At 41.3% G+C, this 22,340-nt stretch overlaps 2 protein-coding genes across 7 annotated transcripts in view; both read left to right on the top strand.

Annotated features, from left to right (window-relative positions):
- Window positions 1-12,793, top strand: part of ATP13A3 (ATPase 13A3) — an 88,375-nt gene extending 75,582 nt beyond the window's left edge. For 5 of the 6 annotated variants that reach the window (XM_047733328.1, XM_047733354.1, XM_047733320.1 and 2 more), the window contains 3 exons: window positions 2,795-2,875; window positions 4,415-4,504; window positions 11,649-12,793. In XM_047733328.1, the coding sequence (XP_047589284.1) occupies window positions 2,795-2,875; window positions 4,415-4,504; window positions 11,649-11,846 (369 nt within the window). In that variant the 3' untranslated portion in view covers window positions 11,847-12,793. The remainder of the gene's footprint in view (window positions 1-2,794; window positions 2,876-4,414; window positions 4,505-11,648) is intronic. The other variant, XM_047733362.1, reaches the window with a different exon arrangement.
- Window positions 12,794-18,581: 5,788 nt separating this feature from the next.
- Window positions 18,582-21,262, top strand: GP5 (glycoprotein V platelet). Its single transcript, XM_053447775.1, is given in 5 exon segments — window positions 18,582-18,673; window positions 19,634-19,703; window positions 19,705-20,409; window positions 20,412-21,131; window positions 21,134-21,262. Coding segments are annotated over 5 exon segments (1,716 nt in total).
- Window positions 21,263-22,340: the final 1,078 nt, after the last annotated feature.

The raw sequence follows: 22,340 nt of genomic DNA, 5'->3' as shown, positions 1-22,340 counted from the left end.
GCCCCGCATCGGGCTCTCTGCTCGGCAGGGAGCCTGCTTCCTCCTCTCTCTCTGCCTGCCTCTCTGCCTACTTGTGATCTCTGTCTGTCAAATAAATAAATAAAATCTTTAAAAAAAAAAAAAAAACTTCATGATGAAATACTTGTTCTGTATATTAAATTGTTAAGCACAAGAGTAATAAAAATAACATCCACAAGTTCATTATCCAACCGAAATCGGTAACATTACCAACACCAGTAAGGCACTATAGCATACCCTTCTCCAAACACCTGAGGGAACCACTCTTCTCATTTTTTCTCTCATTATACACTTACCATACTGTATGAAACCAGAGAGATAGTTTTGCTTGCTTTTGACCTGTATGACAGTGATGTCTTACTGTTTGTATTTTTCTGGAATTGCTTTTTCCATTAGCATTATTTTTAAGATGCGTCCATGTTGGTACGTTTCATTTTCACTACTCTGTAGTACAGCATTACAGGAGTATACTTGCAGTCTTTCCCGTGCTCATAGTTGGTTTGTCTCCAGTACAAGCAGCTGTGTTACTGAACTTCGAAGAGGATGACAGTTTATAGTCTGAACCAGCAGTGTGTATATGAGCAAAAGAAGAAAACAGAAGAAAATCCATTTTGTTTCTCTTCTGCCACATGTGTCTTCAGCTTCACGTTATTTCTTGAAAGAGTGCAGCATTTGATTCCCCTCTCACACACTCATCAAATAGTTTGGCTTCTACCCCTGCCAGTCTAATGAAATTGCCCTGGTCAAGGGCATTAACAGCTTTCTTCTTAAATCCAGTGGACTTGTCCTTTTAGTTTTTTTCCAGCCTTACTTGACCACTTGTCAGTTTTTGACAAGTTAGCCAGGCAGTCATTCTCGAGACTGTAATTTTATGGTGCTGTACTCCCTTCTGATTTTTTTCTAACCCTAGGACTCCTTATTCTTACTCTCCATGGTGGTTCCAGACTCCTCCTATTCCTTAAATGTTAATGTTTCACACAGTCCCATTGTTCTTCTTCGTGTTACTCTGTATATTTGGATGAGCTCATCTGTAGTGCTGGCTTCCCCCTCAGTATCTTCTGTATTGGCCTAGCTCTCACAACTGAGCTTTAAAATTGAATATCCACTGACATACTGAATATCATACGCATGATTCACCTGTCAGTTCTCTCATTCAGCATCTTGATAACTAAGCTTTTATCAACCCTGCTTTTATCTTTTTTGGTACCACTGTTTATCCAAGTTGGAAGTGTGTGTATATGTGTCCTTCTCTTCTTTGCATGGTCAGTCAGTTGCTAGATTCTCTGTTTTCTTACTCTCAGTCTATTTTAGCTTTGTTTCATCCCATTTGCCACCTAAAGGGAAGCTGTTGTTTCCTCACAATACTTTTAACACCAAATGTGTTAATTCTCCGACTCTGGACACCAACCGGGTATCTTACAATTCAGTTCTGATACAGACTATCCGGAATTAGCAGAGACCTACAAGTTAAGGGCTCTGTCCCACAAGAGTGCTCCCCAACTTCAGATACCAGTTGAAAGTCTCACGTCATCCAACCCCTATACTTCTGACTAATTAGCTATAAATCAGGGTTCCTAGAACTTCCTTCTCAGATTTGATAATTTGCTGTAAAACTCAGGTTAACACTTAGTGTTTATTGGTTTATAATAAAGGTACAGATATACGACTAGATGAAGAGGCAGATAGGCCAAAGTCTGGAAGGGTCTCGAGCAATAAGAGCTTCTGTCCCTGTGAAGTCGGAATGTACTACCCTCCCAGCACATGGATGTGTTGAGCAAAGCAGAAGCTCTCTAAACCCTGAAGTTTAGGGATTTTTTTTAAAGGAGGCTTCATCATGTCATGGTCAATTATTAACTCAGTCTCCAGCCCCTCTCCCTTCCGAGGAGGATGGGGCTGAAAATTCCAAGACTAATCAGGGCTTAGTCTTTCTGATGACCAGGCCCCATCCTGAAGTTATCCAGGAGCCCACCAAGAGTAGCCTAATTAGAATAAAAAACATGATCCCCAGGAAATTCCAGGGCATTTAGAAGCTCAGGATAAGACATTCCTGTTGCCACAAGACCAAATATATATTTATTATTTTGTGCCCCCATCACTAGTTTTGACTTCCATCATCTTGTCTTGATCACTATAGGAGTCTCCACCCCTGAAATCTTTTCTTGCTGGAGTCATAGGTGTTTTTCTATAACATATTAGATCGTATTACTTCTCCGCACCTAGCCCAGTCTTCTGGGTACTCAGTAAATATTTGTTGACTAAAAGGTGAATGCATGAATGGGATTTTTTTGTTTTATTTTTTAGATCTTAGGAATTAACCAGATTTTGAAGTGAAAACTTAGACTGTATTTGTTAAATTGATTTTTACAGTTCTTTCTGTAACAGTATATAGAGTTTTGAGTGATACTTCATCATTCGATCAGTATCTGCTTCATTGTTTAAACACAGGATTTTAGTTTAAAAATAGGGAATTGTTAGAAATTCATAAACTAGTAGAAAGCATGGGCTTTTCAGTCTGCATAAATAGGATTTGACTATAAGCTCAGTTGCTGTACCCTATTCTTTTAACCCTGAGTTATACTTTCGAGTTTTATCCTCTGAAAAGTGGATATACTTTGTGGCATTGTTAAGGTTTGAGTAGATAATGTATATGAAGGTGCTTGATATGTAATAGGAATTCAGTGAATTTTGAAATTATGATATAATGCTGTAATATCAACTGCATACTACAATTTTAACTTAAAAATTTTTGTCTTATAAAAAATTTTTTGTCTTACAGATAGTGTGTGTACCATATCAGTGGCGTATAACTATGCTCATGATTATTCTTGTCAATACCCTTGTATCTATCATGGTGGAGGTAAGCATTTCAGATAATCAGATGGCTACGTTGCTGCTTTGGGATTCTTGGTGATTTATCAGTCCTGGGGGAAGAGGACAGGTAACATTATGAAAGCCCACAAAGAGTTTCAGTCTCATTTTAGTTAAATTGATTTAGCTCTCTCTTGTGACCTTTTCCATGGAAAAGAAACACAACTGATAATTATTAGGTTAAGTGATATGTCACAGCTGCACTTACACAGATAAGAGAAAATAAGCAGTGAGATAGCAAAAATTAGTGATCTATAGAAAGGGGAGAAGATTGGTGCTCAGGTGGCCCTAAACTAGTAAATCAGTGCTATGAAATCAGAGTGGGTGTGTACCACCAGAGACCTGTGATATACAATAAAATCTCCCATTTAAGGAAGGAAAAGAGGGAGGGGGCTTTCTCGATGAAACATAAATTTTAATAACAGTTAACAGTGGTCATAAAATAATGACCACTGTGAACTTACTGGCGCTGCTTACTGGACCTGCCTCCTTTGGTATTTACTTCCGAGTTTCCTCTGGAGGTCTTATGTCCTCTTTGATCCATTGTATATTATACAGTTACTCTCCTATTAGGATTGCCTTTAAGTTGACTTCTATAAAAGGAGCTAGTAAGTTCTTATTTGCTGCTTATTGATAAAATTCTGTCTGTTCTCAGAACTGTTATGATTCACTCCTACTGTAGCAATATATGAAATGGAAGAAGGAGATAGAGTTGTGATTTTTAAGTGAAGGGTTTCTTTATAGAGCAAACTTTTGAATTAAAGTTAGATAATTTGTTGGAAAATGTGTATACTTTTGTGATAATAGTTCTTGACTTGAAAATTATGCTTAATTTGTTATCTTTCTAAAAGATGACTTGGTATTTAAATTTGGGCCATAGTGGGCAGTGTGGATATTATGCTACTGATCTTTTTAAGTTGCCCAGTGGAAAGTATTTTTGCTATTTTATGGACACTAGAAAGCACATCCAAGATAATATATTTTAAAAGCTTTCCTTTTTCTATGGTGTAAGTTCCATCTATTCACACAAATGTTATTTAAAATAAAATTTAAAGAAAAACAATTTCTAGGGAATCCTCTCATAATCTCTTAATTTATTATTCTTGCTCACTATCAAAAGATTATTTGTGTTGGACTCTGATGAAATCATACTCATAGATACAGAATTAATGTTTTGTTTATTCAATGAAAGCAATTCATTGTTAAGAAAAAAGTCTCAAATTATAAGCATTATTTTAATATGGGAAAGACCCAAGGATTCAAATAAAAGCCTTATTTTGTAGAAATTTTAGAGGCCCCGTTTTATCAAGAATTTTATGATTTATATTTGTTACAAGAATTTTCTTGTAAGAAAAAAAAAGTTCTGTTATACTTTATCCTTTTCAGATATTAACTGAAATTGTCTATATGAAAACCAAGTCATGTTTTTCACTAATGATGCAGCATTATATGAGCCTTTTAAAATGTGCGCATTAATAAAGAATGACTTAGTCATTTTTAATTCTTAACTCACTGGAATATCTCTCAGAACTTCTTCCTTGACATGGTCCTTTGGAAAGTTGTGTTCAATCGAGACAAACAAGGAGAATATCGCTTCACCAGCACACAGCCACCACAGGTTGGAAATCAGCACTTACTCTCAATTCTTCACGTGTATTTAGGCTCTTTTAGTTGTGTGCCCTGCCTTCTGTAGGATGGGGTTCTGTTGTGTGTTGCCTCAACCTTTTCCCCTATGCCCAGCATTTCATTTCCCTGTCAGGAGTCCTAGAAAATTCTTGGCAAACATTTGTTACAGGCTTTTCAGGACTTCAGAAATTTCATAAGTCTCTTTTCCATTCCAATCCTTATCTTCGTTGTGTTATAAAAATCTTGTTCTCACTGGTGGGAGTTAAGTTTTCCATTTTTCTCTGGTTTTTGTGTTTACAGTTTTCATGAGTCCCATTAGAACCTAAATGGGATTCATGTAAATGACTGTAGTTATGAGATGGGACTTGTTCATGAATCAGAGTTTGAGGCCAGAAGTTTGAGGAGTTATTTCTGATCTCTTGCCAGCAATTACTGTGCCTTAATTTGGGATGGATTTTTTAGCTTTTCCAGACATAGGGTCTCTCTTTAGAAAAATTCTCAGAGACCTTGCATATCTTCATACAAATCATGGCTTAGGACTTGATTGTCTGGATCCATTCAGTAGCCTGTTATATGACAGATAGGCAAGCTCCATAGTAAAAAGAGAAGAGAAACAAAAGAGTAAAACCCATTTCCTGGTGTTTGGATGTTGAAGTATCATTATATGCTATAACCTACAGTCATACAGAATATAACTAATATATGTTATAGGGTTTGTGTAGAAGCATTTGTATGTATGTACTTATACAACATACAAGGTAGCATGTAAGATCGGTCTTATTTTTTTTAAACCATTGAGTCAGCTCTGATCCCCCCGTTTAGGTATAGAGAATGTGACAGTACCATGTCTCCCCACCTCATTATCTGACCCATTGCTGTTTGTCGGTAGGTGATGTGCTTTTACAAAAACATTTAAGTTCTAAATCTTCTGCTCATCCTGAGGCATGGGGATCGCTTTCAGAGTTCAAGAGGATTCCCTGACATTTCTGAGTTGGGCCATTCACTTTACTTTTAGCCTTCTTTTACCTAAGTAGCAACTTCCTGAGCTTTATTTTGCTAGTTCGGCAGGCTTGATGCCGAGAGTAATATCACAGATTGCTTTCTTTGTAAGAGGTCTGTGGAACGCTATTTCCTTTTCTACTGCTTTATGATGAAGAATGAGATTTTGATAGTAATAGGATGAGTCTGGCTTCAGCTTCAGTTCCTTTTTCTCAAAGCAGGGTAGTGATACGGCCACAGCTGTTTCAGGGGCTCATGTCTTTAGCTAAATATCCTCTGTGTCCAAGTTTTTTCCCTGGGGTTACCTCACTACATGACCTCAAAGGGTAGAATCTGGCTCATATCATCAGTCCCCATATGAAATGTTTGTATTGGCAAAGGCCCAGGACAAGGAAAACATTTACATTGAGTTTTCAGCAACTCTAAAGAGTTCTCTAACTGTTGATCTAAACAGGAAATGCAAATGCACCTGGCTGGCTCAATCAGTATAGCCTGTGAACACTTGATCTTGGGATTGTGGGTTTGACCCCAACTTTAGGTGTAGAGATTACTTTAAAAAAAAAAAAATCTTTAAACAGGAAACACAGATTCTGAGGAGGCATTATACCCCTATTTAGTTAAAAGTGGGTATCATAAGCCTCCTTTAAAATATTTGAATTGGAAATTTCTCCTCACTCTATAACCAAGATTAAGTGGGAGAAAATTCAGTCATTTGCTAAATCCCTGTTTTCTAGAAATTTGTTAGTTTCTGTCCTCCTTATTTTTAAGAGTTTGTGTCTCTCACATAAAGTCCTAACTCAAGTATTCAGAGTAGAGAGTGAAGGTAGAGAGTGGTCTAGCATAGGCAGCTCCACCATCCCTGTGTTTGCCACTTTGTCCTGAGATTCATGGAGCAGACAGGAATTTTAGTCTTCAGTTCCTGTAGTCATGATTAAGAAAGGATTTTTAAAAATTACTGGTTTTAGAAAAGACTTCTGTGGGGGCACCTGAGTGGCTTAGTTGGTTAGGCACCTGCCTTCGGCTCAGGTATTGATCCTGGGGTCCTGGGATCAAGCCCCGTGTGGGGCTCCTTGCTTAATGGGTAGCCTGTTTTTCCCTCTCCCTCTGCCATTCCTCCTGCTTGTGTGCTCTCTCTGTCAAATGAATAAATAAAATCTTTAAAAAAAAGAAAGAAAGAAAGAAAAAGTTCTTTAGTATTTTAGCACAGAGTGATACAGTTTCATCTTCTGATACACCTGTGTGTAATGCGGTTTCACTTTTCATATTTGTGACCCTTCAAGAACCAGTCAGCTAGTCCTATTACCATAAGGCTCTGATTCTCAGTCAGACAGTTCTGTTTGCCCCTCCCCACCCCGACATTTGCTGGTATCTGGAGGCATATTTGGTTGTCACAGTTGGAGGGGGAGGGCTTGCTACTGGCATGTAGTATAGGTAGCAGCCAAGGATGCTACTAAATAAACATCCTAGAGTAGTAAGCATGACAAACCCCTCACCACAAAGATTTTTTTTTTTTTTTAAAGCAAGAGAGTGTACATGAGCAGGACGTGGGGAGGGGCGGAGGGAGAGAGAGAATCCCAAGCAGACTTTATGCTCAGTGTGGAGCCTGACATGGGACTCCATCCCATGATTCCTGAGATCATGACCCGAGCTGAAATCAAGAGCTGGATGTTTAGCCATGCTGAGCCATCCAGGAGCCTCACCACTAAGAATTTTTAGTCCCAGGATGTCCTGGTGCCAAGGTTGAAGGTGAAAAAGAAAATGAGAGTAACCTGCTATCAGGGACTTCTGTGGCTGCTGTAATAATTCTCTGCCACAAACTCATTCCACATCTGCCTGCTCTGTGCTCTTTACTACTAAGAATCCCATGAGATCTTTTCAGACTGCAACTCCCAACCAGCTGTATGTATTCTGGGGGAAAAAAAACACTATTTCTTTTTTTTCCTTCCTTACTATATAGACCCAAGGGCCACTGAGTTGGGTTGAAAGTTTGAAAGCTGGAGACCCTGGATTAGGCACCAGGTCTTAGACAGTTGGGTTGGGAAGTCAAGAGCCCTAACTGAAAATCTCTAGTAACTTTGTCTAGAATATCGGTGAGCTACAAGGCACACTGTACAGCACCTCCAGCATCATCCCAATCTTAAGGTATTTCTAACTTCAGTTTCTATAGAAAGAAGCAACATTCAGTTGACTTGTCAAGTCATTATGCGTCTAATGAATGATAGAGTAGGGAGTTGAAACTCAGGGTTTCTGATTGCAAGAAGAGTTTTCTATAAAGCTTTACCCCTGTTTAGGAAGATCTGTGCTGCATATTGTCTTACTAAGAAGGATTTGTTAGTATCCCATGTCTGAGGCCACTTAGTGGTAGATGTGGACCTAGGATCATGTCATGTAGTTTGATCCTGCCTGAAGATTTGTGCTTGATTATGTTTTCCTTTTGTGGGCAAAAGCAAGTATTAACTGTAATCCTTATGCCACCTAGAATACTATTTGAGCTTATTTAGATAGAATGCTTATTCTGATTGTCTTTATTTTATATTCAGGATTGGTATGGAAGAAGACTATTATGAAAACCACAGTATCATTACAACATTTTCCCCATAAGCATGGCTTTGTATTTTACATGCTACCCATGAAAACATGTCCTTAAAGTAAACTGGCATTGTTCTAGAATGAACAGCTTGGAATGGTCTAAGAAGCAGGAGAATTTTAGCTGTAGATCTTTTTGAAAGTTCTTTGTGGTCTCTTTGCTGGACCATGGTAGCCTCTTACCGGTCTTTGAGGGATACACTTGGCGATTTAACCATCCCTTTTGGGAGCAAATGAGAAGATCCAGTTGCTGTAATTATAGTGTTCTCCTGCTTCGGGGACTTAAGCCGAGATGTTTGGGGAGACCTGAGTGCTCATTCTAGGCCCCGTGATGCTTTACCTCTTCGCCTTCTTGAGGCACAGAACTTGCCTTTCTCTTGCTACCATCATCTCTCTCTTGGTTCATTTCTCATTCTAGCATGCCTGTAGCACCTTTTCTTTTTCTCTGCTGGTGAATTATATTGTATTTGAGGATGTATGTGGTATGTTTGTGTTTGTAAACTAACAAACCTATGCTTGCCTGTATTTTGTGTGTATGATATTTGGGGAAAGTGTACAGAACAGAATGTTTCTAATTATAGTGGAAGGGGGGGTGGGGATTCCCTAGTGTTTCTTGTGACTTAATTTATTTTGTCTTAATTACTATTACTTATTACTTGTTTTTAATAAGGAAATGAAGATTTTTTTTTAATTTAATAATTTTAAAAGATTCCTATTGTGGTTCTGTTTGCAGTGAGATTAGCTTTAATTTTATTGCTTGCCTCACTTCCTCCAGGTAGAAAACCGTGGGCTTAGGCATGTCTGTTTCTTAAATTTGAAGACACCGGACCGTGACTTAATTCAGCCTGCTGTGCGTTGTCGCATGGCCTTTCAGTCTGGACAGACAAGACCTATATGTTTTAGCTTGTTTAAAAAGTCAGCATTCACCGTTAGCCTTTTCCTGTGGTCCTTTAACACTGCTACAAGCCGTAAAAAAAAAAAAAAAAAAAATGACAGCTTTCAGATTGATTTACGAACAATGATTTTTTCCACAATTAGCACTGAAGAATTTAAATACTGGGGAAAAGATGGATCCAAGCAGTGAGTCCCCTGTTAGGTTAAATATTAAGGTGTACCGTGTATGTGCCTACACAACACGTGTATGTGGACAGGAATTACAGTTGGCCCTTGAGCAACACAGGTGTTAGAGGTGCTAACCGCCCTCTCCTTCTGCGGCCCCAAATCTGTGAATAAATTGTGACTGCTCAAAAACTTAACTACTGCGGCGCCTGAGAGGCTCAGTCAGTTAAGCTGTCCAACTCTTGATTTTGGCTCAGGTTGTGATCTCAGGGTTATGAGATTGAGCCGCGGGTCAGGCTCCCCTCCCCTGCGTGTTCACACTGTCTCCCCACCCCCACCCCCCACTGCCCAGGTAAATAAATCTTAAAAAAAAAAAACAACAAACTTGTGCTAGCCTGCTATTGCCCTTACTGATAATGTAAGCAGTTAGCACACATTTTGTGTGTTGTATGTATTACATATTATATTCTTAAAGTAAGCTAGAGAAAAAAAGAAGTTACTAAGAAAATCATGAGGAGGGTACCTGGGTGACTCAGTTAAGAGTCTGCCTTCAGATCCTGTGCCATTAGCAAGGACCAGTGAACAGGGATAGAAAGATCCCTGGATATTTGGAAAGGGAAGTGAAAACAGGCTGGTCCTCTCCAGGAAAGGAGAAACTGAGATGTGGGGATTCACAGAGGGACATGGCATCTCCAGGTGAAGACAGAATAAAAGCTAAAAAGGAGGGAAAAAAAAGTCTGCCTTCAGCTCAGGTCATGCTCCCAGGGTCTTGGGATAGAGCCCTAAGTTGGGCTCCTTGGTCAGTGGGGAACCTGCTTCTTCTTCCCCCTCTCCCTCTGCCTGCCACTCCGCCTGCTTGTGCTCTCTCTGTCAAATAAATAAATAAAATCTTAAAGAAAAAAATCATAAGGAAGAGAAAATTTTCAGTACCATAGTGACTGTATTTATAAAAAAAAAATCTGCATTAACTGGACATGCGTAGTTCAAACCCATTATTGTTCAAGGGTCAGTTGTGTGTGTTACTTGGATCACCTAGTCTCTTTTGTATCCTAATGCCAGATATTTTCTTGTAGATGTCTTTTAAGGGTAGGATAACTCTGTAGCTATGACATTGAAGAGGCTGCTAGATAAATGATGCCCAGTGGCCCCCGCCCATCCTCATACAGATTATTATTATTGTCTGTGATCCCTGGCACCAGAGTAGCTTACTGTGTTTTGTTGACACAGTGAACTAGAAGACCTTTAAAAGTTCTAAAGAGTTTTTAAATTATTTTTGTTCTCTGCTGGCCAATTTAGAAACACATGTTTCAAAACATGTTCTGGCAAATTTGCCTTCCTTGATGATGAAACCATTTTGGGTAATGCCATGAGAATGCCTATCTCAGTTATTACATTTCGTTTGATGAGAGTACTTCAGTTGAGAGAAAACCTAGTTGCAACTTGAGTTACAGGTTGATGGCACAACAAAACAACCTGGGATTTAAATTCTGCTTGGAAAGAGCAACAGCCAAAATAATTAGAAATGGACTGTTCTTCAGAGGTGAATATAACTAAAGTCTTAGTATAGTCATTTTAGTTATCTTATTTCAGTGTTTTTTTTTTTTTATCTCAAGTTTCAGTTAAATTCTGAGGGCCCGTTCTGAATTTACATTTTTGTATAATAACTAGGGACCGCCTTTTTGTTCTTCAAAGATTAATTTATCTAAGATCACGTTCATTAAAAACATCAGGACTGATCCAGAAGGATTTTAGTGCCAGCAGAGCTTTTTGTAATGAAATAATACTAAGAAATAGTACTTGATTTTATACCTTTCTGTATACTTCTTTCCAATAGTGGAACACCAGGGGAAACCATAATTATAAAATGAAAAAATGTTTTATATTGATGAAAATGTGTGAAAAGAAGTGATTGACAGTAAACACGATCTGAGTTCTAATTTTGGCCGAACAATATTTTCATTGTGCTTTATTTTTTTGAAAGATGACATTAATAGTAATAATATTTTTACGCTGCTTTCTTCCAAAAATGGTCATCTGGCTAAATTGCTAGGAGCAGTGGTATAACCTGGGATAGAATATTAGGGTTTCCATATTAAATATTAAAAATGTTTCCTTTCTGAATAGTTTAAACTTATTTTAACACATCTGATATTTTGTGTTAAAGAATCCAGATCTGCAAGTTATTTTTAAAATGTATCTGTACACAAGAGGATAGGTACATAAAACTAAGTAAAATGAAGTTGCATTGATAATTTAAAAAGTCTAATCTTAAAAAATATATTCCTAAATAATTAAAAGCTGACTTTTTTTTAACTTGGATTTTTTTTTCATTTATTTGTTGTACTCAGAAGTCCTTTCCTCTTATTTTTCTGTCTTGATGTATTATGCTTAAAAAAATTTTTTTTTTTTTTTTTTTTTTTTTTTTTTTTTTTGTTAAAAACAAGCAGACCTTAATCTACTAGTGTGTTCTTTTTTTCCCCTTATTTTCTTAGGAGTCAGTGGATCGGTGGGGGAAATGCTGCTTGTCCTGGGCCTTGCGCTGTAGAAAGAAGATACCAAAGGCAAAGTACATGTATCTGGCTCAAGAGCTCTTGGTTGATCCAGAATGGCCACCAAAACCTCAAACAACAACAGAAGCTAAAGCTTTAGTTAAGGAGAATGGATCATGTCAAATCATCACCATAACATAGCAGTGCATCACTGTTGGTGATATGCTAGTAGCAGGAGAATGTAATTTTAGGACATTCTGATCCTTTGTGTCAGAATGGCACCAATTCAATTTATGTCCCTTCTAATACAGTAGCTGATAGAGAGCTTTTTTCTTCTTTTTTTAATAAATGGAACAAAACAAAAAGATTGGCCCATCAGTTAAATTAATAGTCAGTCTGTAAAGTCCTGTATCTTCATTCAGTAACTACATATTATATATACTTCTAGAATTTTCTTGTTGCCCTCAGTGATACTCTATATAGGGTACAGAAGAAAGTGGTATTTGGTAGGTTTTTAAACGTTAGCTTTTGAGACTTGGTTTATCCATTTAAATTTATTTTCACAACCCCCTTATTAGAAAAAGTCCTTGTTTACATACCGGCCCTAAATTTGTGATTGGTAAATAAAATGGGTGTTAATTAACCTTCAGTGAAAATAGGTAGAAAGCCTGTTTCATTTGATTCCAAAATTTCTTCCAAAGAATTCTGTATATACATACACCAGTTCCCTTTGATAGCCTAGGAGTTTTATGGTGTTGCTTATAGAACAACTCAGGTAATTTCCATTTATGGTTTTATATTTTCTGTACAAACTGCCTGGGTTTTATTTTTCTAATCGCAAGGTGCTTCACTGCCTTCTTCAGATGTCCCTCAAAGTTATTAAATGGATCTTGTGGTATGTCTGCTGTCACTAGTATAATTTACTTCACTTAAATGTTGTAGAACCATTTTCACTAGGAAAAAAAATTTTTTTTGGCAGTAGATACAAATCTGTCTAATATCTCTTCACATCTTTCCCCCCACCCTCAGGTTTTATATCATTTAAATATTTTTATTTTCTTCTATGTTTCTAATTAACAGCATAGGATAATAATGCATTGGGTTTTGTTTTGTTTTAGTTTTTGAGTTAGACTTCAACCTCCTAAAATTTTTAAGGGTTGGTACATGTCTCTTCTATAAATAATGAGGCTTAAAAATGAGTGAGTGGTTTTGAGTGACAGCTATTTTTTCAAAGCAGTAGGAACTTGGTGCGTTTGTTTTATGCCATTAGGTGGCGCCAGAGGCCAGAGCTTACCTATTTAAGGTTGGATGTTTACAAAGGACATTCTTTGGTTGTAAGAATTTCTGGGAGGAAGAAAAATTGAAATAAAGTTAAAGAATAGACATTCATTGGGGCGCCTGGGTGGCTCAGTGGGTTAAGCCGCTGCCTCCGGCTCAGGTCATGATCTCAGGGTCCTGGGATCGAGGCCCGCATCGGGCTCTCTGCTTGGCAGGGAGCCTGCTTCCTCCTCTCTCTCTGCCTCTCTGCCTGCTTGTGATCTCTCTCTGTCAAATAAATAAATAAAATCTTTAAAAAAAAAAAAAAAAAAAAAGAATAGACATTCATTGAGCCAAAAGAAATGTGAAAAGTATTTTTCACCTTTCTCTTTTGTCTGGTTATGTTTAAATTTTAAACAAAATTAAAGTAACTTTAAAAATGCCTTTCTAGGTAAGATCCAGCAGTTTGGCAAAGCCCACAGTTATGATAAACAAGGAAACTGATATTGCTATAAAACGGACACTGAACTCCTAAAACTATGTGATGTTATCCTATGTTCTTCCTTAACTGGTAGCAGGCTTGTGCTTTCCACTTCCAGCTGATCATTATTTTCCTGATAGATATTTACCAGTTTATCAAATGTTAGCCAGAACTATAGAACCACATGGTTCTCTTTTTTTATGCTGCAGAGACCTGAATGATGTTAGGTAACTATAGGAAAATGTAAGTTACACTCAGGATCACTGTTACTGCTATTGCCACTGATGATTCTTACAAAAATATAATCGAAGTTTTCCATCAAAAAGTAGAATATGATATTAATACACATTAGATAAGAACAATTGTTCCATGAATGATTCTATGAAGCTATGCATCTTAGACCTCTTGAGCTGTGAATTAGCACTGTTTTCTATAGTTACTTATCCTCCTGATCATTTTCTAATTTCCACATTCATTTTCAGTGTGTACAAGCATTATTCTTAAGTGATTTCCCAGAATTGTAAATTTTATTCTTTGATTTAAATACTGAAGCATATAATTAAAGTAATTGCTAAGTAGCAGCTTAAAAATCCAGTTATCGGTTTGTATTTAACATCTTAAAGCGCATGATCGTAAAGAGCTGTATTTTTTACACCCTTCTTTTTTTTAACATTTCGGTTTTATAAGGGTTTTGTATCTCATTTGTCCATATTGTTTTCAAAGGAATGAGGTTTTTAGGTAGGTGGAAGAGCATTTGTAGGATGTTGGATTTGAACATAGAGAAGGTGGGTTGTTCAAGTTGCAATTGATGGTTTCCAGAATGTTATTTAAAGAATGCCTGTGAATCCAGGTGTGGGTCCTACTCAGTGCCATAGACAGACTGAGTTCTCTCTCTGTAGGTCACCGTTACATAGTAATTTTGATTCTAAACTTCACATTAAATTATTTGAGTGTATACAGACCGAAATTTAAAAATCTGTACATATCTTATTTTGATGTATTAAAGATTAATAAATATTGCCGATTTAAATTTTATTTATGCACATACTTAAGGACAGAAATGTCCGGGAAAATAATTGTTAAATAACGATATGTAACTTTTTAACTTTTTAAATAAATAACAAGATTTTTAATGTGTGTCTCCCTCAGGGTTGTTAAAAGTTTTTTTTCTCCCTCAAATATAAATAGTGGTAACTATATGTTTTGTATCTTCTAGCACCAACTGCTGTAAAGCAATGCTGCAAATAATGCTTGAATAAAAGCGGCTAAGCCAACAACAAAAGAAATACTTTTTATATTAGTTTTATAATTCTTACATTCAGAGCTTTCCAAATTGCACTTGCATTTAAACAGAACTGTTGCAGTCTTAACTGTATGTATTTTGTCTCCCGTGTTTGTGAAGATACTGCACAGTGTCAGAGGCATGGCAAATAACATATCAGTGTTTATGTATTCTGTTCCCCAAATGTCTATAGTACAATATCCAGAAAAGAGCAAAATTCAAGCTTTAGAAAACATTCTAAGACCGCACGCATGCAATTTTGCAATATCTGAAAATAGGTTTTTGTATATTTATGGTGGGAGGTGGTTGGGAACTTTTGACATAATGTGGGATGTTAATTTTTGTACAGTCTGTGGGCATTTACACATTTTTAATGTAATAAAATTTGGTAATTATGTGCACATTAAATTAATAAGATAGTTACTTCCTGTTATGATTTGTGAATTCCCTAAGACTTTGGATTTTTCTTAAGTAACTTTATATCAGAAATGATACTGCATCTTTATATTTTTTAAATTGTATTGCTGCTCAAGAATGGTACCCTGATGTCGAAAAGGCATACATTCATAATTGTACATTCACTGTAAATAACCTTATGAAATCTTTTTTTGAATTGAAGCTATTCAAAATAAAAATTTAAATGAATGAAATAACTTTTTTTTTCTGTCTCCTTATACATTTGTTCACCTTTTAGCCATACAAATACTGCCCTTCTGGATTTATTTTTCTACTTCATGCTTGTGCATTTCCTTTTTTTTAACTTTGTATTTTTTTTTTTTTTTAGATTTTATTTATTTATTTGACAGACAGAACACAAGTAGGCAGAGAGGCAGGCAGAGAGAGAGGGAGAAACAGGCTCACCACTGAGCAGAGAGCCCGACGCGGGACTCAATCCCAGGACCCTGGGATCATGACCCGAGCCGAGGGCAGCTGCTTAACCAACTGAGCCACCCAGGTGCCCCATTAACTTTGTATTTTTGAAGGGAATAAATACCACATCCCACATAGATACCACATCATGTGTGTGGCCATCCCGTGGAAACCCATTCATTAGATACAGTGTAGAACCGATGGTAAGTATAAGGAGGTCTGAGGGAAATTGTAAAATATTAAGACTACAGGCTTATCTGTTAACAGTCGGGAAGGTCAAATGCAGAGCTAATGTCACGTAACGCATTGTAAGTTTGAAATGAAGTGGCAGCCATGGGTGCAAAAGGAGCATTCCCAGGAAGGGAGAAACTGTGGAACTAACTGTTGGTCCTAGAAAACCCTGAGAAGGCATTGTGCCGGGTTGGGCGGTCTTTCTGGGTCTCAGGTCCTACAGGAGGCCTGCCTCCTGCTGTGGCCTATGTGGCTGGCCGTGGTGTGATTGATTGGGCGGTGTGGAGGTTTAGGGTCCCAGGTTCTTCCCATTCACTGTGTTTTGTGTAGCAGAAGTGGCAGGGCCGAGGTTCTGCATGTCTCTCTCTTCCCAGGGTGTCACTGCCAGGTGCTGTGTTTCAAGTATGTATTGCAGGGAAGGATGGAGTAGGAGGAGTTTGGATGAGACAGTCACTGTTCAGAGTTGGAGTTGTGATTGCTCTGTAAGTGCACAGAGATCCCTCCAGTGCATAGAGTCTCCCCTCACTGAGGAGACAAGCGGGTCTCATTCAGGCAGACAGCTCTGCTTTGGAAAGGCCAAACCATAGAGGCCGGGGTGACTTATACAGAAGTTGCCTCTTAGCATAGTGAATTTCTAACCTGCTACATGGGTCCAAAATTCAAAGGACATGAAAACACAGGAACCACCGACTTCAGTGTTTGAAATACTTCTCAGTACCTCATCCAATTTTTCAGCAAATGGACTCCACAATGTTCCTCTACTGACTGCAACTTCATACCCTTCTGGGCATTCAGAATGTTCTGCTCTTTTCAAAGAATAAACGTTGGAGATCATTCTGATCGGAGTGCTTTGGGGAAAAGGGCCACAGACGCTTACAGGAGCCTGACATGGAGTCTTACTCTGATTTAAAATCTACACAAATAGAACCATACGTGTATGCTCTGCTGCCCTTGTGTCACATAGTTCTGTGTACCAGAGAGAGATGTCTGCATTTGCAGCTCAGATTCATTCTTTTTAAAAGTCCACAAGCCATCCCAGTGCACAGATGTTTCATAACTTAGATGACTACTTCCCAGTTAGTGGCCACTTAAGGTTTTCTCTTTATTTTCCTACTACACACAGCCCTGCAGTGTTTTTGTGCACAGTTACTTTTAAATAGGTTCCACACCTAACGGTTGAATTCCCGACCCTGAGATCAAGAGTCGTGTGCTCTACTGACTGAATCCCCAGGTGCCCCATTTTGTGCTCAAATGTTAATGAGCTTAGACCTAGGACGTATTTTTAGCAGTGGACCTGCTGGACAAAGGATATGTGTATTTTTAATTTGGTTGATGCTGCTAAATATTTCCCCCAAAGTTTTTTCCAATGTATGATCCACCATTGTAGTATGAGAATGTCTGTTTCTTCACACTTAAAATGCTGGATATTTTCAGGCTTTAAACAATAAAAGGTTCTATCAGTATGGTGTTGGTGCAGGGATTACCAAATAGCCCAGAAACAGATCCACACGTTCATAAGATATGGACTCATGACTATACTGACATAGTAGCTCTGAAGGAAGGGGTTTAGTTATATATAAATGGGACTAGGACCGCTGGTTATGTTAATGGAAAAAAAATTAACTTGGATTCCACTCAAACACATCATACGCAAATATCAGTTCAATATGGATTAAAGACCTAAAAAGAAAGGACAAAACTATAAAACTCAGTAAGGCATTATAGGAGAACTTTCTTCTTTTTACTTGGGAAGAGAGGAGAACTTACTTTGATACAAAAAACATAAATCGTAATAGATTGATAATTTGGTCTATATTAAGATTTAGGTCCATCAAAAGACATCTTGAAGAAGATGAAAAAGGCAAACCACAAACTAGCTGAAGATATTCGACAAAAAACTGACAAAAGGATTAGCATCCAGAATATATAGTTTTTTTTTTAAATACATATTTTGCATAAAGGAAAATGGGCAAAAGAACCCAACATCTCAGAAAATGAAAGCACAAGTGGGCATTAAAAATATGAAAAGATGGGGCGCCCGGGTGGCTCAGTGGGTTAAGCCGCTGCCTTCGGCTCAGGTCATGATCTCAGGGTCCTGGGATCGAGCCCCGCATCGGGCTCTCTGCTCAGCAGGGAGCCTGCTTCCTCCTCTCTCTCTCTGCCTGCCTCTCTGCCTACTTGTGATCTCTCTCTGTCAAATAAATAAATAAATAAAATCTTTAAAAAAAATATGAAAAGATGCTCATGCTCATGAAATGGGGAAGAATGAAAAAACCACAGAGACAATGACTTTATGTGAATGGAACAAATTAAATTGAAAAAATCAATTCCAAGTATGGGCAGAGCTGTGAGCACAGGAACTGTCATACACTGTAGGTGACATTACATATGGGTACTACTGTAGAAAGCAGCTGGACATTCCTAAGTTAAATTGAATATACGAACACCCTTCAACACTGTGGTGCCATTTTCAAACACACTGGAGAATGTTTTTGGCCTTACTATTCCTCAGAATGGGAGAAGAGAACTGGAATAGAGAATTGGGGCAATGTGGTGGGGAAAGGAAGATTGGACGGAAGTGTGGTCCATCCAGGGGTATGGTTGCCACAGTGATCCAGCCGTGTCACTACGCTGTCCTAGCATCACTGTCATAGTGTGCCATCTCTTCTGCTCTTACTCAGGATTGATAGTAGGATTTAAATTACACATGGTCTCTTTTTCAGTTTGAAGCTTTCTGTCATTAAAAACCAGAATCTGCCCTCTGAGATAGGGTCCTTCCCATGACTTTTATTCTGGTAAAGTCTTTATCCTCAGGATGCAAGGATACTTCCTCTTCCTTCGGAAAGTGCTGCACCACAGGCAAAGCCCTGAGTCCTTCAGTTACTTTCGGGTACAGCACCATTTTAGGTAAGGCCAAGGTAACTGAGGGCTTGGTTATGGGCATAAATTATAAAATTTTGTACAAGAAATTATTTGCGTAAAATTACATTTGAGAAATGTTTTTGGCAGAGTAGTAGTATTGTGTATATTTCACATGTAATTCAATGCCACGAGTTCATATTTTTTGTTAAGCATCTTAGAAATGACAGTTCCTTTTTGAGACAGAAATACTATTCTCAGATTCTAGCTCTCTGATCCGGGTTAAGTTACTTACCCTTTCTGTGCCTTAGTTTCATTATTCTTTAACCCGGGATAAGAATAGGGTCTACCTCATAGGGTTATTGTAAAGATTGAATGAATTAATGTAAATAAAACGCTGAGACTAATGAATGGCATAAAGTGATAGGTATTCCCTGTTTTTCTCGCTGTGGCTAACTGAAGGTGTTCGCTATTTGAGGGTGTTTCTGTTTTTGTAGAATAGGTGCTGTGCACATAGCACAATTGTGCAAGGAATCGGGCGGTGGTTGCTGTTGTTTTCCCAGACTTTGCGCTGTTACCGTCCTGACTTGGTTATAGCCACCGCTGAGTAAAGGCAGGAAGAGCAGGGCTGTCTTCACCGTGGGGCCTGCTCAGTGATGTCTGTGAGCCTCGATGTGAGAATGATTGTTTTCATTAGTTCTGTGGAAAGATTTTAAAGCACTGGCTTTTCACTATAGCTGGAAAACGCTTTAATCTCGGGGCTTTCAACCGGGAGGAGAAAATCGGCAGAACCGAAGAATGGGACCTCTCGGGGTGAAGCGAATGTGTTTCCACCACCCAGGAACATCTGCCCTCCTGGGAAAAGAGGGCTACTTAGTTGTGTCTGGGTAACATTCAAATCAGTGACAGTCCGGGCGAAAGACTCCTGCCTCTACACGGTTCCAAGGCTCGAACCGGAGCGCCAGCCCTTGCGTGTCGCCTGCAGACGTCCCGCTGTCGCCTTTGCAGACATGCTGAGGAGCGCCTGCTGTGTGCGGCGCTGGGACACCCGCGCACCCAGCCATTCCCCTGCCCCCACCCCGGCCTGCAAGTGCGTGTTGCGGGACACCGTGCAGTGCTCCGGGGGCCCCCTGGCCCGCCCCGCCTAGCTTGGCCTGCCCGCCAACCTCACGCACATCCTGCTCTTCCGAATGAGCCCTGGCACCTTGCGGAACGACAGCTTCGGCGGCATGACGGTCCTGCAGCGCGTGATGCTGACCGACAGCCCCATCGCCTCCACCGCCCCTGGCGCCTTCCACGACCTGATCAAACTTAAGACCCTGCGGCTGTCGCGCAACGGGATCACGCACCTGCCGGCCGCGCTGGTGGACAAGGTGGTGCTGTTGGAGCAGCTGTTTCTGGACCGCAACGAGCTGAAGAACATCGACCAGAACATGTTTGGGAAACTGGTTCACCTGTGGGAGCTCTTCCTGAACCCAAACCAGCTTCCCGCTCGCCTCCTCAGCCGTCTGGGGAACCTGAGACTGCTGGACGTGTCGGCAAACAACCCGTCCCACCTGCCCCGGGGACTGCTTGCGGCGCAGGCCAGGCCGGAGAAGTTCGCGCTCCACTCGAACCGGCTCGAGGCTCTGGGAACCGGGCTGCTGAGCCCCCTGCGCGCCCCGAAGGAGCTGCCGCTGCACGGGAATCACCTCCGCTCCATCGCCCCCGGAGCGCTCGACACACTCCGGAGCCTGAGCTACCTGACGCTTTCCAGAAACCGCCTGGAGTTTCTGCTCCTCCTCCTCCCACCGCGCTCTTCCTTCATTCGCGCGATTTGCCCTTCCTGACCCAGTTCGAGAACCCGCTGGCAGAGCTGCGGGAGGTGCTCTTCGGGGAGCTGGCCGGCTTGCGGGAGCTGTGGCTGAACAGCACGTAGCTGCCCACCCTGCCCGCCGCCGCCCTGCGCCCCCTGAGTGGCCTGCGCGCCTTCGGGGTGATGGTGAGCCCGCGCCTCCGCGCGCTGCCCGAGGACGCCCTCCGGGGGCTGGCGGCGCTGCGGGAGCTCGCGCGGCACTCCAACCGCCTGGCCACGCTCCCCGGCGCCCTGCTGCGCGGCCTCGACCCGCTGCACTGCGAGTCGCTGCGCCGCCACCGGCTGCGGGCCCGGCCCCGAGCGCTCTTCCGCCACCTCCGCGCCCTGGAGCGGGTCGAGTTCGAGCGCAGCCAGCTGGAGACCCTGCCCGTTGACGCGTTCGCGGGTCTGCCCCGGCAGGCGGAAGTCGGGCTGGGCCACCATCCCTGGCGCTGCGACTGCGGCCTGCCCCCGAGGTGCCGCGGTCCCGGACCTCGCGCCGGCCTGCCGCTCTGGGCGCTGCAGGACAAGGACCCGGAGTGCCCGGACACCCGCGGCCCGCCTCCCTGCCCTGCCCCAGCCGCCACCCGGCCGGCCTTGGCGCCCGCTGGCTCGGAGCCCGGGGTCCGGGCGCAGCTGGGGATCCGGGGTCCACGCCAAGACCACACAACTTGTTCTGGGGGCTTTATTTTCTGCTTTTAGCTACCCAGGCCGTCATAACGGGGATCATCGTGTTTGCTGTGGTTAAACTCGGCCGGCTCTTTCGAAGATTAATCAGAGAGAGAAAGGGAGCACCTAATTAAAACGGGGCCAGAGTGTTGGCAGAGGTGGCTCTGGGGGAGAATACTGCCGGGCTGCTGCTGTCTTCCTCTCTCTTCTCTCTCCCGTCTCCTTCCCTCCCTCACCCCTTCCCACCTCCTGCTGTCCCTCCTCCTCCCTCCACCCCGCAGAAGGAGTCTTTACACCTCTAAATTGGGTGCGTACGCTTGGCCTTTGTGTACCCTTACTGCGCTGTGCCCCAGGGGCCGGCGGATTGTGTGTGTGTGTGTGTGTTTGGGCTGCACTTTCCCCGGGGCAGAGAAGGGTCTCCTCCCGGTGGAGGAAGGGTGTAGATGAGCCAGCCAACTCCAGGACGGGGCCTGTCTCCTGAACGGGATGTCCGGTAAATGTTTATGAAATGAATGAATAAAATGAACTTGCGCGATCCCAGGGACGGTGGCTTTTCCTGGGGGACAGGATGGATCGTTCTCTTTAGAAAAGCAGAACTCTTCAGGTGCCTTCCCTTATCTTTTTCTCGCTTTATGTATCTCTGAACTGTGGGCTACTGGGGAGAGTGCTGGCTGGCTTTCCTTCCTACAGCGCCTGTTTTCAGAGGAGGCCTACTGAGGTACAGAGCCCAAAGTCTTTCTGCCAGGATCTCAGCACCCAGGGACGGAAGTGGGAGGAGGGGGAGGTCACTGGGAGGCCTAAGCCTGGAGGGGGTTGGACCTGCAGAGTAACTGTGTGTGCCTGCCAAGGAGAGCTCTGTCTGCATGTGTGAGTGCTCTATAAGTTTCTCCTAGCTTCCCCTGTGGGTGAAGTGTGTCATTGTGACACTGGGTTGGTTTCCATTTCCTGGAACGAAATGCCACCTCATTTCAAAGCATTTATGGAGCACCTCTCATGGGCCAGGTGTTCATGAATGTGATGATAAGCTTGGTTTCCGGTTTATTATGGTAGCATCACGTTCTCGTTTAGTCTCCCAGCTGAGAGCTATAAAGCCTTTGTTGCTTAATTGTGTGTCTGTGCTTGTGAGAAGCACTGGTTTAAACATGGGCTGGAGAGTGCACCGCCATGGTGTGAAATCCCAGCCCCGCCACTTACTAACTGCACAGGGCTTTG

Source organism: Lutra lutra, chromosome 1, assembly GCF_902655055.1.
Source record: "Lutra lutra chromosome 1, mLutLut1.2, whole genome shotgun sequence".
In the NCBI taxonomy this organism is placed as follows: Eukaryota; Metazoa; Chordata; class Mammalia; order Carnivora; family Mustelidae; genus Lutra; species Lutra lutra.
Note: the sequence above shows the minus strand (reverse complement) of the source record. Positions and strands in the feature narration are given on the sequence as shown.